Raw genomic sequence first — 18,402 nt, 5'->3', positions numbered from 1 at the left:
GTCTCCTTTATTTTAGCTTAGTTTGAGATCCAAGTTTCTCACCCTCCAAATGCAGTTTGAAATTCAACCATGTTATGGTCACTCATTCCTAGAGGATCCTTTACTACAAGATCATTTATTAATCCTGTCTCATTACACAGTACCAGATCTAAGATAGCCTGCTCCCTGGTTGGTTCCACAATGTACTGTTCAAGGTAACTATCCCGAATACAGTCTATGAACTCTTCTTCAAGGCTACCCTGGCCAAATTGCTTTGTCCAATCAATATGAAGGTTAAAATTGTTAAGTCCTGACTCTAATGTACTGACTTACACGAGACACATGCTGAAGTCAAGGTCACTCAGGACCTGCACCTTTAATTCCAGCTCTCCAGTGCTACACTTGCCTGAGACATCCCTTTATATACCACAGTGGGACAGGAATGGAGTGTCTCCTGCAAGTGCACCCCTGGTGGTAAAGTATGCTTATTGTTACAGGTCATATCCAGTTACAGTCATGTATAGCATGGTAAGATACAGTTATATAGAGTAATGTGAGATACAAGACATCACCCTCCCCCAAGGTCTTATTGCCTTTATAGATTCAGTCTCTCAGGTGGTCTGCACTCTCGCGTGGAGCATCTTAGTTGTGGTTCAGTTGTTTGCCTTGGTGCCTGTTTTTCGTTCGGTGTGATTGCTGGTATCTCGCCTGGGCTGTCTGTTGAGACTGCCCTTTTCTCAGGTTGTTCCACCTGTCTGTCTGCCAGGTGTGGTGTGAGTTCCACATTGTAATCTGCCTCTGGTTCTTCAATGTTATCAGTGAATCTACTTTTTACTTGGTCTACGTGCCTCCGGCAGGTTTGGCCATTGTCCATTTGTACAACCAGTAGCCTGTTTCCCTCTGTCTGTTACTGTCCCTAAAAGCCATTTGGGACCCCGGCCATAGTTTGGCACAAACACCTTGTCCCCTATCTCATTCCACCTCGCCCTCGAATTTCGGTCATGGTACTCAGTTAGCTTTTGACGCTTAGCCTCAACAATTTCATGCATGTCTGGGAGGATTAACGAGAGCCTGGTCTTTAAGGTTCGTTTCATCAATAGTTGCGCGGGGGGAACCCCAGTCAACGAATGCAGATGAGATCTGTATGCCAGCAGCAGTCGCGACAGGTGGCTCTGCAGCGTGGGACCTTGGATTCTGAGCGTGCCTTGTTTAATGATCTGCACTGCTCGCTCCATCTGGCCATTGGAGGCCGGCTTGAAAGGTGCCATCTTAACGTGATTTATACCGTGGTCAACTATAAAATCTTGAAATGCTGTGCTGGTGAAGCATGGACCATTATCACTGACCAATATGTCAGGAATGCCGTGCATTGCAAACATGGTTCTAAGGCTCTCCACAGTGGTGAAGGTGGTGCTTGAGTTTAAAATGGTGCACTCGATCCATTTTGAAAATGCATCAACGACTACGAGGAACATTTTACCCATGAATGGGCCCGCATAGTCTACATGCACCCGCGACCACGGTTTGCTGGGCCAGGGCCAGGGGCTTAGGGGGGCCTCCCTGGGAGCATTACTGAGTTGGGCACAAATGGTGCACCGACGGACGCAAAGCTCCAAGTCCACGTCAATGCCAGGCCACCAGACATGAGATCTGGCTATGGCCTTCATAAGGACGATCCCCGGGTGCTCGCGATGGAGCTCCGAGACAAACGCCTCCCTGCCTCATAAGGGCATAACTACTCGGCTGCCCCACATCAGGCAGTCTGCCTGTAGTGAGAGTTCATGCATGCGTCTATGGAAGGGTTTGACCTCCTCGGGGCAGGCATCGCGAGCCTCTGCCCAGTCACCGGTTAAAACGCATCTTTTAACGTGGGTTCGCTGGTCGTCCAGGCTCTGATTTGGTGAGCCGTCATGGGCAAACCTGAGGATTCAAAGGCATTGATTGCCATGACCATCTCACAGTCCTGTTCATCGGACCCTTCTGTGGTTGCCAGGGGTAGCCTGCTAAGCGTGTCGGCATAGTTGTCTGTACCTGGTCTGTGCCTTATCGTGTAGTCATAAGCCGCCAGCATGAGTGCCCACCGCTGAATGCGCGGCGAGGCGTTGGCGTTGATTGCCTTGCACTCGGATAGTAGGGACGTGAGGGGTTTGTGGTCAGTTTCTAACGCAAACTTGGCCCCAAAAAGGTATTGGTGTATCTTTTTGACACCGTACATGCACGCGAGTGCCTCCTTCTCAACTATATTGTACCCGCGCTCCGCCCGCGAAAGTGACCTGGAGGCATAAGCAACGGGCTGCAATTTACCCACATCATTGACGTGCTGTAAAACACACCCGACCCCGTATGCTGACGCATCACACATAAGGACTAACTTTTTACCTGGGTTAAAAAAGGCTAAAACACTCTTGGAACATAGAAGGTTACATGCCTTATTGAAGGCGCGTTCTTGGGCGTCCCCTCAAAACCAATCGCACCCCTTTCTGAGTAGCACGTGAAGAGGCTCCAGCAGTGGGCTGAAGTTCTGCATAAAGTTCTCAAAGTAATTGAGTAGCCCGAGAAAGGCGCGCAGTTCCGAGACATTCCGGGGCCTGGGTGCCAGGCGAATCGCTTTGGTTTTGGATTCGGTTGGGCGGATTCCATCAGCGGCAATTCTTCTGCCCAAAAATTCAAACAGACACTTGGATTTCTTAACTCTTAGGCCTACCCAATCCAATCGACTTAGTACTTCCTCAAGATTGCGCAGATGAGAGTCGGTGTCCCTGCCCATAGAAACATAGAAATATAGAAAATAGGTGCAGGAGTAGGCCATTTGGCCCTTCTAGCCTGCACTGCCATTCAATGAGTTCATGGCTGAACATTATGGCCCGTGATAAGTATGTCATCTTGAAACACAACCCTCCCCGGGGTGGACTTGAGCAGACTTTCCATGTTGCGCTGGAATGTAGCAGCTGCTGACCTGATGCCGAATTGGCATTGATTGTACACAAAAAGGCCTCGATGTGTGTTGATGGTGGTGAGTAGCTTAGACTCTTCGCTCAGTTCTTGCGTCATATACGCAGATGTGAGGTCAAGTTTCGAGAAAAGTTTTCCTCCAGCCAACATGGCAAATAGGTCCTCCGCTCTGGGCAGCGGGTATTGGTCCTGTAGGGCGACTCTGTTTATGGTAGACTTGTAATCCCCACAGATTCGTACAGATCCATCAGGCTTCATGACAGGGACGATGGGGCTTGCCCAGTCGCTGAAATCCACGGGAGGAATTATGCCTTCCCGCAGAAGCCGGTCCAGTTCGTTTTCAATCTTTTCCCTCATCACATGAGGCACAGCTCTTGCCTTGTGATGGACCGGTCTGGCATTCTGTGTGATGTAGATTCTAACTTTAGCCCCTTTGATGGTGCCCACACCTGGCTGAAAGAGATGTTCAAAACGGCTTAGAACTGTTGAGCAGGAGGTCCGTTCCTCTGACGACATGGCGTGAACATCATCCCATTTCCAATTAAGTTCTGCTAGCCAGCTTCTCCCCAACAGGACTGGGAGATCCCTGGGGACAATCCACAGGGAAAGTCGGTGCACCATCCCTTTGTGTGTGACTGAGAGCATGGCACTGCCAAGGACTGGGATGATTTCTTTAGTATAGGTCCTTAGTTTGGTGTCGATCTTTGTGAGTTTTGGTATGTTGCTTTTGTGCGGCCACAGCTGTTCAAATTGTTGAACGCTCATAAGGGATTGACTGGCCCCCGTGTCCAGTTCCATGTTGACGAGTATCCCATTGAGTAGAACCTCATCATAATTGGAGGCGTCTTGGTGTAAGAACAGTGGACATTGATCGTGTTGACCCGCTGTACCTCGGCGTCCTGTGCACTGTTCCTACCGTCTTCTGGTCCGCTTTCCGACCCTTCCGATTCATATGCCAGCCGAGCTGCTGTTTTTCTGTACATGTGAGCCAGATGCCCTGTGTAGTTGCAGCTTCTGCAAATGGCATGCTGAAATCGACACACCCTGGTTGAGTGCCTTCCCCCACATCTCCAACACAGACCGTTTCCATTGTTTCCGAAGGATGAGCTGCGTCTGGCTGATCTCCCTTGAGCTTCTCTCAATCTGTTGTTGATTGCTCGCATTGTGGGTTGATGAGATGTGATCGGCCGTTCATGTGGCCCTTGATTTTGATGGCTTCTGGCGCCACTGTCTGCTGTTGAAGGCCTGCTCGCCTGCCTTTGTCTGTGTGTGGGGGTAGCCGTTTGTTTCACAATGTGAGCCCCTTTATCCTATGCCTCGTTGGTTGTCGTACCCGAAGTATAGATTAGCCTCGTTTCTTCTTCGCCTGCCAAGAACGTCTGTGCGACCTGTGCTGCTGCCTCTAGAGTCAAGTTCTTAGTCTCTATAAGCTTTCGGAATATGCGTGTGTGGCTTATTCCTTCAATAAAAAAGTCTCTCAGTACTTCTCTCCTTAGTTCATCGGGGAACTCACATGAACTAGCCAGCCTCCGAAGTTCCGCCACGAAGTCGGGTATGCTTTGGCCCGCACAGCGTCTGTTGTAGAACCTGTGTCTGGCCATGTGTAGGCTGCTCGCTGGCTTCAGGTGGTCTCTCACCAGTGTGCTCAACTCCTCAAACGATTTGCTTGCTGGTTTCTCGGGTGCCAGCAGGTCTTTCATTAAAGCGTATGTTTTCGAGCCACAGCTGGTCAAGAGATGGGCTCTTCTCTTGTCTGCCTTATCGTCGCCCAGCCAGTCTTCGGTCACAAAGCTTTGCTGGAGCCTTTCTATAATTGTCTCCAGCATTGTATTTCTCATCTGAGCTGTTGGTAACCATTCTGTGGATTCCGTAACTCGTTGCTACTGTTAAGTCCTGACTCTAATGTACTGACTTACAAGAGACACATGCTGAAGTCAAGGTCACTCAGGACTTGAACCTTTAATTCCAGCTCTCCAGTGCCGCACTTGCCTGAGACTTCCCTTTATATACCACAGTGGGACAGGTATGGAGTGTCTCCTGCAAGTGCACCCCTGGTGGTAAGGTATGCTTATTGTTACAGGTCATATCCAGTTACAATCATGTATAGCATGGTAAGATACAGTTATATACAGTAATATGAAATACATGACAAAAATTGCCCATGATTATTGCCATTCCTTTATTACAAGCCTCCATTGTTTCTTGATTTATACTCCGTCCAACAGTGTAGCTACTGTTAGGGGGCCTATAGACTACACCCATCAGCGACTTTTTCCCCTTATTATTCCTTATCTCCACCCAAACTGATTCAACATCTTGATCTTCTGAGCCAATATTGTTTCTCATGAACGCACTGATCTCATCCTTTATTAACAGTGCTACCCCACCTCCTTTTCCTTTCTGTCCCTCCAGTCTGCTTTCTGTATTACTGAGATTGCCCTGATGAAGAGCACCAATAACCTCCTGCAACTGTGGCATGCTAGCCCTTCTCATGCTCCTCGACTTCTCCATGGCTTTAGGCACAGCCATCATTTCCATCCTCCTCCACTGTCTCATTTCTGCAGGCACCACCCTCTCTTGTTAACATGTCCCAACATAGTCAGTTCACCTCCTTCAACTGCTTCTTCTCCTGCTTTTGCATGGTCACCTCCCATGCTCTCCAAGACTTCATTCTTGATCCCATACTGTTCCTTTTTGCTGCATCTTAGCAATATTATCCACAAATGTGCCGTTAGATTCCACGTGTAAACTTCATAATTGTAACGTATTTGCTTCATGGGTTCTTTGCTTAAGAATGAATAGCAACACATTGCTATTAAGAACTAGTTGGTTTATGAACAAAGGTTTAACAATCAAACTGCACATTACCAGTTCATCCACTAGGCTCACAACTGCATACCTCATCGTGGATGACCTAGACCCAACTGACTGGGGTTTTATTGAGTCTTGTGAACATCACATGACTGGCTAAGCCACTCACAATGCAACAGCTCTACAACTATTTTGGTAGAATATAAAATCAAATGCCCCTTTTTGGCAAGGGCATTAGAACCCACAAATGAACAATTTAAACTTTAACAAAACTTAAATCAAATTACAATTTGGTTGCCGGGGTGATGATGCACTCCAATCCCTCTGGTGCCCACCTCTCGCAGAAGGCAGCAAGCATAACGGTGTGCGTGCTCCATCTCTAGGGACTCCCTGGCTCGAAGAGAGGCAGGCAGCAGTATAAAGGACGCAGTTAAGTTACTTTACTCCTGATTCAGTTAGTCTGTTATTTACGTATATAAGAACCGCCCGCTGCCTGGACTGGTTAATGGCCACCTTGGCCAGGCCCAGGAGCAGTCCTACGAGGAGGCCTTCCGACCTGCCCGCTTCCCGCTGCAACAAACCTGTGAACATTCCCACAGGTGCATACATTACAATAACCCAACTATATCTCTCTGCATCCACCATTGACTGCAGGACTGTTGCATGTCTGATGACCTGTCTGATCTGGATGAGAGCTGTTTACGCTGTTTCTTCGGTGCAATTCATGAGTCATTGGTTATTTTCAGGCTGAAAGATAGATCTGCTTTCAAATGCATAGTAACGTTTAAAAAAATGCACACAATTTAGCTTCAGAAATGAACTCTAAGGATCTGTGCTGACCAAAGAGAAAACAAATTGTCTTTAAAATGTCTTTATTGCCTGGGCCACTGAGGGACCTAGTATTAGGAAGAGGTCTACTTGTAAAAAGCAATCAGTGTAATTGAGACCAAATTTCAATTTGAAACAGAATTAAAAATATTCCTTCCTTTAGTGGCCTACTTGTCAAGTTTATATATTCAAAATCAAAGCACTGCTGGTGTGTCTGCTCTTAAGAGAGTGGCGCGACAGTAGGAAGATGATTTAAATTAAAAACGCTAATAAAACTGATCAATATTCACAATATGTAAGAGATTGTTTTTTTATAATAATGTGAAAATACCGTAAGCTTCACATCATATTTGCAATATTTCTTCAAATGGGTAACAAAAAGAGCCAATATTAATAAATTGCCAAAAATGTTACATTGAGTGTTACAGCACAGAAAAATAGGTCTGCTTTTATTACCAGGTGTGTATTATTGCTGATGTAATTGTAGAATGGCACAGGATAATGGCTATTGATTTCAAACTGTGCAGGGGATAGTTCTTGTGGTCTGGGTCATTGCTATTTTTATTGTGTGTACTCCAGAATTTGGGAGTCATTGCACAATGAGTAAAAGTCAAAGGATGCTTTACTCACAATACAATCGATTAAGCTTTGATGACCTAGACTGCCTGTTCGAAAGAAAGACTTGGATTTTTTATATAGTGCCTTTCATGACCACCGGACGTCTCAAAGAACTTTACAGCCAATGAAGTACTTTTTGGAGTGTAGTCACTGTTGTAATGTAGAAAACATGGCAGCCATTTTGCACACAAGTAAACTCCCACAAACCGCAATGTGATAATGACCAAATGATCTGGTTTTTTTTGATTAAGGGATAAATATTGGCCAGGACACCAGAGATAACTCCCCTACTTTTTTTCGAAATAGTGCCATGGGATCTTTTATGTCCACTTGAGACGGGGCCTTGGTTTGACATCTCATCCGAAAGACGGCACCTCTGACAGTGCAGCACTCCCTCAGCACTGTACTGGAGTGTCAGCCTAGATTTATGTGCTCAAGTCCCTGGAGTGGGACTTGAACCCACAACCTTCTGACTCAAAGGCGAGAGTGCTACCCACTGAGCTGCAGCTGACACACAGTTAGTCAACCAAATGTTCAGTGCTGGACGACCAACATATTTTATCATCTGTCTCACTGCACAGTCGTGCTTTTGATTATACAATTTAATGGCATGGTAAAAGATAGACAAAGTTTGGATTTTAAAATAATATATGAAGAGACCTGTGCAAGTTAGCTGTGTAATGATGCCATCAAACATAACAGCCAGAAATTCAGGATTGACCATTTTTGGACGTGAGGGGAATGCAGGGTAAATACCGATATTGAGCCTTGGACCAATGTTGGAATAGAGCTGGCAAGGCTCTACGGCCTGCTGGTGAAGGGTGGAGAGGGTCTGGTGAGAAATCTGGCCATGGTTGTGCCACAGCGGAGCTCAGGTAACTGGGTACGAGGGTAGGGTTGGAGATGGTGGTGGGAGATAATCCATTAATCTTTGCTGACCAAAAATGGCTGTTAGTTCGGTCCTAGGCAACCAACATATTTTATCAATTGACTCACTACTATTAGTTCTACTATTACTTGTGGTTTTATTCACCTTTTAGAATAAAATGCGAGCAGTGGTCTGTACCACCATTCTATTTGCTACTGATTCAAAAGACTGAACTGTCCATTCAGATCTTCTTCATTTAGTAGCACATCAGTAAATAATGGTCCACGACCCGCCCCTTAATGCTGCAAATGGACAGTGTAATTGTGCATTCCTCTTCCAACCCGGCCAACATTTTTTTCAGTGCTGGGCCATCAAGCGCAGAGAGCAATAAATGCTTTTTGAAACACACTGATAATGTTTAATGATGAGCTAATGAATCAGATAGGACTGAGCAAGCAACTGCTTTGAAGATTACTGCCTGTTCTCACTTCAGCTGCTGTAATACAGCTGCATTTTTGTAAAGGTTTTGAATCCCTTTTTATGAGGTAAATTTGCAAACATTAGGAGGAAATAGATTTAAAAAGTTACATTGATGGGCAGTTGGTTTGCTTATTGAGCTCTGTTCTGGAATAAATAAGATAATATTTCAAATATGTCCGTGGGCAGATTTGAAATAGGCATTATTTATTTTTTAAATGAGATAGGAAATGCAGTTGTGGAAATGACAGCAGAGATACGATGACTGGTACGAAAACATGCCTTGAATTACTTTTATTAAGCAGCACAATGTGGAATCAAAAGTAAAGGAAAGGCTTATCTCCTTTCTATTCAGCTTTTTGAACTTCAAATTCTCTTTTCCTTTCCAGCCTAAATCCATACAGCTATGATGAAGGTTGCCTGAGCAGCAGTGAGGATCACATTCCACTGGCTGCACTGCCCCTGCTCGCAATCTCTTCCCCACAATATCAGGATGCAGTCGCAACAGTGATCAGCAGGACAAATCAGATTTACAATGAATTCCTGAAGTCCGAGGATGGAATTGGATTCAATGGACAGGTTAGTCTTGGATCCGAAATGCATTCTAGTGCAGGACAGCAATGGACAACTGTTCAAATATCCACTATAACTGTTAAGGTGACATGAATGAATCATAATTTTCCGTTTTGTATCAAATTGTACAATAAACATAAACCCTTTCTGAGGTTATGGTACAATACAGAGAAAATGCCACATTACAGAATACATGCAACTTGCTAGATATACATATGGAGGGCGTTATACCATTATCCTTACCTTTTGAGTTTATTGACGTGACCAGGACCATTTCTCACCAGTGGGTCTAGGGGGCCCAAATTGCCAATTTTTAAGGCCTGTTATGGGGGGGTAAGGCCCCAAGGGGCAGACGGCCGGTTTCTGCTGTGCCTCGTCCCACCCTGCTCAGCGCGCCAACCCTTACCGCCCGGCGGCGCCCCCTTTTGCACCCAGTGGGGGCGGGGGGGAAATTGCCCCATGACCACGAAGCTGCCGGTGGCTGGGTGCTGCGGCCATCCTTAAAAAGGAGGGCGTACCGCTGCGGCTGCCATTTTATTTTAATTGTCAGCCGACTCCTGAGTCGGCCCGACAATGGTGGCCGCTTGTTTGGCCGGGCCGCCAACAGGCAACCCGGCACCCCCTCCCCCCCCCCTTAGGTGCTCGGCCTGGCCGAACCCCTCCCTGGTAGCTTAGTGGGCGCCACAGAGGCCTCACTAGGCCTCGCAGTGTCCCTCCTCTCTAAGTGAAGAGGAGGGACGCTGACGTAGTCAGCATGGCGCAGATAGACACCACGTGATCCCGCCCCGATCCTGCCCTGCTACTGCCTCCAACAGCACCCAAAAGTGCTGGGAGGTATTTTTTTATTCAAGGAGTAATTCGAATTATCCACCCAAAATGGGGCAGAGGGCAATTTCCCCTCCCTTAGATATCCTGGGTAACTGTGGTGGGAAATTTGTCAGGCAATAGAATGAGGCAGGTGCAGGAGTTAAGGGAATCATGAGGCACTGGAACCTGCAGTTAGCCGGAGCACTCTGCAGCTGTGATGGCTTGGGATGACAATACCAGCATTATCCCCTTATTAATACACAAGAGGTAATTCCAATAATACTTCGATATTTCACACAGAGGGTGGTGAATGTGTGGAATGGACTACCCAGAGACGCATTGGAGGCAGATGGTGTGGAAAGGGAGAATTTGATCAATATTTGAAGGAGCGGATGATTGAGAGGTATTAGTTTCATGGGCCCACCTGGATGCACTGCAGTTTTTTTCTGGTCCTGTACTTTCTAAAGTACCTATACAACTAAAAAGACAGGTAATGTTAGGAACTATGTGGTGTAGTAACTTAGCACACTAACTTTTCACCAATGGCATTTGGGCTTTAATCTCCGACAGACTAACGAGATGAATGCTTCCTTTGTTTAGTTGTGAGGGTCCGACAGGGAATGACTTTGGGTAGTCTCAACCTAATTCTACACGCCCACAGTATAAACTGCTCATAAAGCTCAATGCAAACATAACAATATTGGATGGTTTTCCTGGGTCCAACTCTGGAAGAAAAATGTAGTGACACTGTCGCTAATCTCTGCAAATATTGTGCTTTGGACAGAAACCCATCAGAAGAGGATATAACCTTGTAAGACCAAAATAGGTTTTTAAAGACAGCTGTGGTATTAGTTTTTTTTTGGTGGATTGAAAGACAGGAAGAGATTGTAAAGTGAATCAAGATTATAGTGATTCACTTCAACTGGAGATAAGAAGGATGGCTTGTCTCAAATAGATATAATCTGCCTTTGATTTTCTGTGTCCCACTGTGTGTACATAGTAACCTAATTTATCTTCAAAGGCCTAGGCAGTTGCAAACATATATATAAACTCGGAAACTCAGGCTATTGCATAATGCATAACTACTCCATGTATATATAATTGATATATATATAAAATTGATTTGTGCGTGTTGTGATATATTTTTATATATATAATTGATAATGAGTGTGTGTTGTGATATATATATATATATAATTGATGTGTGTGTGTTGAGATATATATATATATAATTGATGTGTGTTGAGATATATATATATATATAATTGATGTGTGTGTGTTGAGATATATATATATATATAATTGATGTGTGTGTGTTGAGATATATATATATATGAATAATTGATGTGTGTGAGTTGTGATTTTTATATATATTTGATATAAAAGTCCGAGGCTTTGCGCCAGGCTAAGCCAAGCGCTCCAATTCCTTTCTGGGGTGGGAGCGGGGCGCACGCGTACGAGACGCTCTTCCCAGAATTAAAGAGAAGGGCACAAGCTTCAAACTCTGCATATTGGGAACCCACCTACTTGGACCACCAGGGAGCGGGGGTGCCGTGCAATCAGTCCGGCACTCGAGCAGAGTGCCGGCTTGAGCGATCGCAGCACTGACCCCACGTCCAAAGCCACACCGGAGCAGAAAACAAATTGTGAGATTTTTATCAGCAGCAGCCGGCCGCCTCCCCTTTAAATTTTGCCCCGATAGCATCTGGGCTCCCGGTACGTCTCCCCTGAAGCTGTCATTGTCATTGCCCCGCGCAGATTCAGGGGGCGATACACAATTTCGGGTCGGGGACACTAACGGGGCGATGCGCACGGCGATGAGGTCACGATCTCCGGGCACAATAGAAAATCCTCGTTAGTCCCCTGGGGACGCTAATGGGAGGCGCAGATGACCCCAATTTCTTCTCTCTAGGGTTTTAGAGTAACGAGCAACTAATGTGCATAACCTATGATATTCCTCTGCACAATTCAACTAAATTAGTCCAAATAGGAACATAAGAACAGGATTAGGCCATTGAGCCCCTTAAAACATTTAATGAGATCATGGCTGATCTGCGATCTATCTCCTTATACCCGTCTTTGGCCCATACCCCTTAATACTTTTGGTGAACAAAAATCTATCAATCTCCAATTTAAAATTAATAATTGATCTAGCATCAATTTTGCAGAAGAGAATTTCAAACTTCTACCACCTTTTGTTTCCTAACCTGAAAGGTTTGTCTCTTCATTTTTAGACTATACCCCCTAGTCCTAGATTCCCCAACCAGCAGAAATAGTTTCTCTCTCTCTACCCTATCAGTTCCCCTTATATATCCCCAAATATAATTGCTGTTCACATCACATGTTACAATGCGGCTTCTGATCAAAGCATCCTTTGGTCCTGGGAGCTGTCCATCAATCACTCCACAGATTTCCAATGTGGGGGGGCAACTGAAACGTTTAACTAATAGTAAGTAGTTTTGACTTTGTGTGAATTATAAAGAATAACTGTGGATCATTAAAGCTAGATTTTATTGCTGATTTAGAAAATCAGGTTTTCTATGTTTTTTTTTCCATTTGCTACTGTCAAAAATAAGAAATTCGGGGGGAAAACAATGAACCTCTTGAACCCAGATATTTTTTAAGAAAATCAGTTATTTGGAACATTGCTGAAACTCTATAAAACAAATTTAACTCTAAAATGATGATCTAGAGCAGCAGAAACTGTTATGAACAGCCATCATCCTCATAGGCAGTCCCTCGGAATCGAGGAAGACTTGCTTCCACTCTAAAAGTGAGTTCTCAGGTGGCTGTACAGTCCACTACGGGAATCACAGTCTCTGTCACAGGTGGGGCAGTCAGCAAATGATAAACAACTCCCAATGAAATGAAACACTGTGTTCAAAATAGGAAGTGCTGGAAACACTCAGCAGGCCAGGCAGTATCTGTGGAGAGAGGCAGGTAAAGGTAAATGTTTTTATGACCTTTTGACGAAGAGGTGTACGGGGTCAATGGAGCATGACTGAAATGTTAATCTGACTACCTTCTTGCCAAAGCTGCTGCCGAACCGGCTGAGTGCATTCTGCATTTACTGTTTCTATTTCAAATTTCCAGCATCTGCAGTATTTTGCTTGCACTCAAAGGATTTATGTGCCGTTGCTCAGTAATAACTCTCCAAGCACCTCTTCAGGGCAAAAGGTTTGTTTTCCTCAACATCTGAAGCTAAGGCAACCACAGCTTGACTACTGTAAGGGACTTATCTGTGATAGACAAAAGACAGTCCTGGGATACAAACTGCCAACCAATTATTTGGCAAGCCTTTGCGCTATCAGACCTCATCATAGGAACAGGAATAGGCCATTCAGCTCCTCGAGTCTGCTCCACTATTCAATGAGATCATAGTTGACCATGCGTTTTGCAATTTATTCCAATTTGGTGGATTTATTGGACCTACTGAAAATTCTCAAAATGTTTTGCTAAATTTCTTAATAAAAATATCGGGGACGAAATTGCCCCTTTTTTATAGTCTCGTTAATGCCTCCGGGAGGCGCTAACAGGGCACAAGATATTTTTGCCTGGGGGAGGGGGGGCGCTTGCCTGGGAGTTTGTAGGCACGCTGCCATAGCAGCGGCACGCCCCGCGGTTAGTGCCCCGGGCCGCCGTGCAACCGCCGATGACATCATCGCAGTGTGCGGCGGCCCCGTGCCGACTACTTAACACCCCGCAGGGGGAATTGCCCCGCGGACCGCAAGCAGATGTCAATGCCAGTTTGCGGGTCACAAAGCTGCCGAAGGTCCGCTCTCGGGGCGCTCCTTAAAGGGGAGGGCACCAACGGCCCAGGGCCGCCATCGTTTTTTGTCGGCTGACTCTCGGGTCGGCTCAACGATGGCGGCCCCAGCGTGGTCTGAGCTGCCATCGTGCAGTCGGGCACTCCATCTTGGGTGCGGGGCTGCAGGCCCGGTTGAACGCTGCCCTGGTGGCCTAGTGGAGGCCATCAGAGGCCCTGCAGAGTGCGCAGCAGCCCTCCCCTTTAATCGTTCAGTGCCCTGGTTACCACCCCCAAAGGATGTGGAGCGCACGAGATTGCGCTGCGCTTCCTTTGAGGGGTGGTAAGGGCAATTCCGCGGCGGGGGCGGGCCTCCTGCTAAAACTCCCGGCCCCAGAAGATTACCGCCCCCAATCGGGGTGCAGGGCAATTTCACCCCCATACTTTAAAAAAATTCTATTATTCTGTGCGTCCATTTTTCCACATGCTATGTTTGACAGCATGCTCAAATGCATTAGAGACAATTTCCTATAAATACTGAATAAAAATACAAGTCATGATAAATTGAAAGTTTATTTATCCTAGTCATCTAACTGCTGAACTCACCTCGAGTCTTGACTCGCTTGAAAGAATTTAGCACTGAAAATAGAATCCCAAGATATGCATGCCTCAAGTTAATGATATCATCACACGCATCCCAGGACTCCATTTTCGGTGCGGACTGAGGATAATTTTCTATTTTTAATGTGAAAGTCAGGAGAGACTCCATTTTTACTGAGCCAGCATATCAAAAGTATCTGAATTTAGAAATTCCAAGGCGATAAAGATTACAAAATGTTGTTACAAAGTATTTACAGCATTGAAACAGGCCATTCAGCCCAATAGGTCCAAGCCAGTGTTTATGCTCCACGTGAGCCTCCTCCCTTAACCCCGTCAACATATCCTTCGATTCCTTTTTCCCTCATGTGTTTATCTAGCTTCCCCTTGAGTGCTAGTCACCTCTGAAATGTCCTTACTATACAGTATAAATGCACACGAGGCCCATACTTGAGAGAAGGTCACTCTGTGACCAGTTACCTTTATTCCCAAGACCTCAAGTGATGAAGGTGGGTGGAGCTTCCCCTTTTATACCTGAAAGTCCAGGTTAGGAGTGTCTCCCACAAGTTCACCCCCTTGTGGTCAATGTTCTCAAGGTGTACAACTTAGGCCAGCTTATACATGGGTTACAATGATAGTTAAATACATGACAGCCTCAACTACTCCCTGTGTTAGCATGGTCCACGTTCTCGCCACTCTCAGGGTAAATAATTTTCTGCTGAATTCCTATTGAAACATAGAAACATAGAAAATAGGTGCAGGAGTAGGCCATTCGGCCCTTCGAGCCTGCAACACCATTCAGTAAGATCAGGGCTGATCATTCACCTCAGTACCCCTTTCCGCTTTCTCTCCTTACCCCTTGATCCCTTTAGCCGTAAGGGCCATATCTAACCCCCTCATGAATACATCCAATGAACTGGAATCAACAACTCTCTGCGGCAGGGAATTCCACAGGTTAACAACACTCTGCGTGAAGAAGTTCTTCCTCATCTCAGTCCTAAATGGCCTACCCCTTATCCTAAGTCTATGTCCCCTGGTTCTGGACTTCCCCAACATCGGGAACATTCTTCCCGCACCTAACCTGTCCCGTCCCGTCAGAATCTTATACGTTTCTATGAGATCCCCTCTCATCCTTCTAAACTCCAGTGTATAAAGGCCCAGTTGATCCAGTCTCTCCTCGTGACTAGCTTATATTTATGGCCTCTAGTTCTGGTCTTGCCCGCAAGTGGCAACATTTTCTCTACATCTACCCTATCAAACCTCTTCATAATCTTACAGACCTCGATCAAGTCACCCCTCAGGCTTCTCTTTTCTAGAGAAAAGAGTCAAAACTCATTCAATCTTTCCTGATAGGTGTTCTGGTACCATTATAGTAAATCTTTTTTGCACCTTTTCCAGTGCCTCTATATCGTTTTTTTAAAAATAATATGGAGACCAGAATTGTTCAGTGTGGTCTAACCAAAGTTCTATTCATAACTTGTCTGCTTTTCAATTTGATCCCTCTACAAATGTACCCCAGTGCTTTTTTATGGCCTTATTAACCTGCGTCGCTACTTTTAGTGATCTGTGTATCTGTATCCCCCAGATCCCTCTGTTCCTCTACCCCATTTAGACTCTTATTTTCCAAGGAGTCTGTGGCCTCCTCATTCTTCCTACCAAAATGTATTACTTCGCACTTATTTGTATTCTTGAAGGTTGATGACATTGATTAGCTTTTGAAACTTTCTATCGTATTTATGATGACATCGAAGCCACCTGATAGGCTGCGGCCCTGGAACACATTGCAAATTATAACACCTATATTAATTCTTAGGCCTGAACCCGTACATTAAACTCAGTGATTATATGCAGCTTTAATCCTTCAGGGAGATGTGGTCATAAATCAAGCACGTGAAGCATCCTTGTTGTCAGTGGTCATGCTAGCACCTGATTCTTTAAAAAGTGCAAAAATAAACTATTTCCTTGGGAACTCAAAACTAAATATTAAGAAAAATAATGGACACATGATAGTGCTTAACATGATCCGATATTTTCATCAGGATTCAGGTGACTGTTCTAAACTATTCAATACCCTGATGATTTATGAGGACACCTGGACCTTCAATGATATTACAACCTGCTACTTACTCATGCATATCTGTTAGTCTCTTAAATCAATGTCATTATCTGTAAAGTGATTATAAGTTGGAGACAGCCTTATGCTTTATGAATAGATAATAACAGGTTGTCGAGGGAGGGGGAGAAAGTTCCAGGTTGAGGCTGCAGAAGGCACAGACGTCCGAGTCGTCGCCAGTGGGTGAGGCTTTGGAGTGAAGCCTGAGGTAGGCCCTGTAGCACTTGTAACTCTGTGTAATTCCCGAGCCCAAAGCTGTTTCCTCAACGGGTCCGTGGCGGGCAAAGTCGGAGATGTCATGTATTCAACTATCATGGTAACCCATGTATAAGCTGACCTAAGTTACACAACTTGAGAACATTGACCACAAGGGGCGAACTTGTGGGAGACACTCCTAACCTGGACTTTCCGGTATAAAAGGGGAAGCTCCACCCACCTTTATCACTTGAGGTCTTGGGAATAAAGGTAACTGGTCACAGAGTGACCTTCTCTCAAGTATGGGCCTCGTGTGCATTTATACTGTGTAGTAAGGACATATCATTGGCGACGAGGATGGGATTTAAACCACGCGAGCATGGCCACTAGCAGTACAGAAGAAAGGTACTGTGTTGGTGATGATTGGGACGACTTTATTGAGAGACTACAGCAAAGTTTTGTCACTAAGGAATGGTTGGGACAGGATTCGGCCGACAAACGCAGGGCTCATCTCCTGACAGTTTGTGGATCCAGAACATACTCCCTGATGAAGGACCTTCTAGCGCCAGAGAAGCCGGCGGGCAAGACGTTTGAAGAGCTCAGTAAGTTGATCGGGGAACACCTTAAACCGGCGAGCAGCATGCATATGGCGAGACACCGGTTTTATACGCACCGGCAGCGAGAAAGGCAAAGCATTCCAGACTTCGTGACAGATCTCCGGCAATTGGCGAGCCTATGTAAGTTCCCAGATGCATGCAGAGCGGAGATGCTGCGAGACTTTTTTATTGAGGGCATCGGGCACGCTGGCGTTTTCAGGAAACTGATTCAGACCAATGACTTGACCTTGGAAGTGGCGGCTCTGACAGCCTAGACATTTATCTCAGGGGAGGAAGAGACCAGAATGATGTATGACAAAAGTCTTGGCTCAAATGCGGCAAACGACCAGGTAGTCAACATTGTTAACGCGGGCGGCCCACAGTTCTGTAGGCAGACAAGGGCAATCAGACATGACCCAGCATGTAGTGGAACCCAAAGGAGGCATTCAACAGAGACAATGGCTAGCTGAACGGCGATTCATGCCTTCGCAATGACAATGCGGCCAGTAATGGGGCCATCAACACCTGTTAATGGTGCGCTTAAGGACAGTTACAGAGACAGTCAGAGACGATCGGCTGGTAATGGACCTTTCGGTTCCAACAACGGGGCCTCCAGCTCATGCTGGAGGTGTGGAGGCAAACACACAGCCAGAGTTTGCAGATATCAGCAATATACCTGCAGAAACTGCAACGTCAGCGGTCACTTGGCGCGTATGTGCAAGAAGCCTGCAGCCAGGTTGATGTACGAGGAGGACAGGCCTGATGTAAGCCCTACGAGGCCAAATGAAGACTGGAGGAAATTGCTGGAAGCTGAAGTTCAGCGAGTTCATGTGGAGCACATATACGGTTCACATACCAGGACTCCACCGATAATGATGGAAGTGCTCCTCAATGGCATCCCAGTATTAATGGAGCTAGACACGGGGGCCAGCCAGTCCCTGATGAGTATCAAACAGTTCGAAAGGTTGTGGGTGTCCAAGGCCAGGAGGCCAAAATTATTGCCGATTGACACACAGCTATGGACATAAACAAAGGAGATCATTCCGGTGCTAGGATGCGCCACAGTAGTCGTGACTCACAAAGATTCGGAGAACAGGTTGCCACTCTGGATTGTCCCGGGGGACGGTCCCGCACTACTGGGGAGGAGTTGGCTTGCTGTCATGAACTGGAAATGGGGTGATGTCAATGCAATTTCTCCTGTGGAGCGAGTATCATGCTCACAGGTCCTGGACAAATTTGACTC

At 45.9% G+C, this 18,402-nt stretch overlaps 1 protein-coding gene across 1 annotated transcript in view; it reads left to right on the top strand.

The window, feature by feature from the left end:
- Window positions 1-18,402, top strand: part of LOC139226927 (membrane-associated phosphatidylinositol transfer protein 3-like) — a gene marked incomplete at its 5' end in the record, with an annotated part of 431,271 nt that overhangs the window by 265,929 nt on the left and 146,940 nt on the right. The window contains one exon of the mRNA XM_070858017.1: window positions 8,923-9,112. Coding sequence (XP_070714118.1) covers window positions 8,923-9,112 — 190 coding nt within the window. The remainder of the gene's footprint in view (window positions 1-8,922; window positions 9,113-18,402) is intronic.

The sequence above is a fragment of the Pristiophorus japonicus genome, chromosome 16 (assembly GCF_044704955.1).
Source record: "Pristiophorus japonicus isolate sPriJap1 chromosome 16, sPriJap1.hap1, whole genome shotgun sequence".
NCBI lineage: Eukaryota > Metazoa > Chordata > Chondrichthyes > Pristiophoridae > Pristiophorus > Pristiophorus japonicus.
This window is presented reverse-complemented; position numbering and strand designations above follow the sequence as displayed.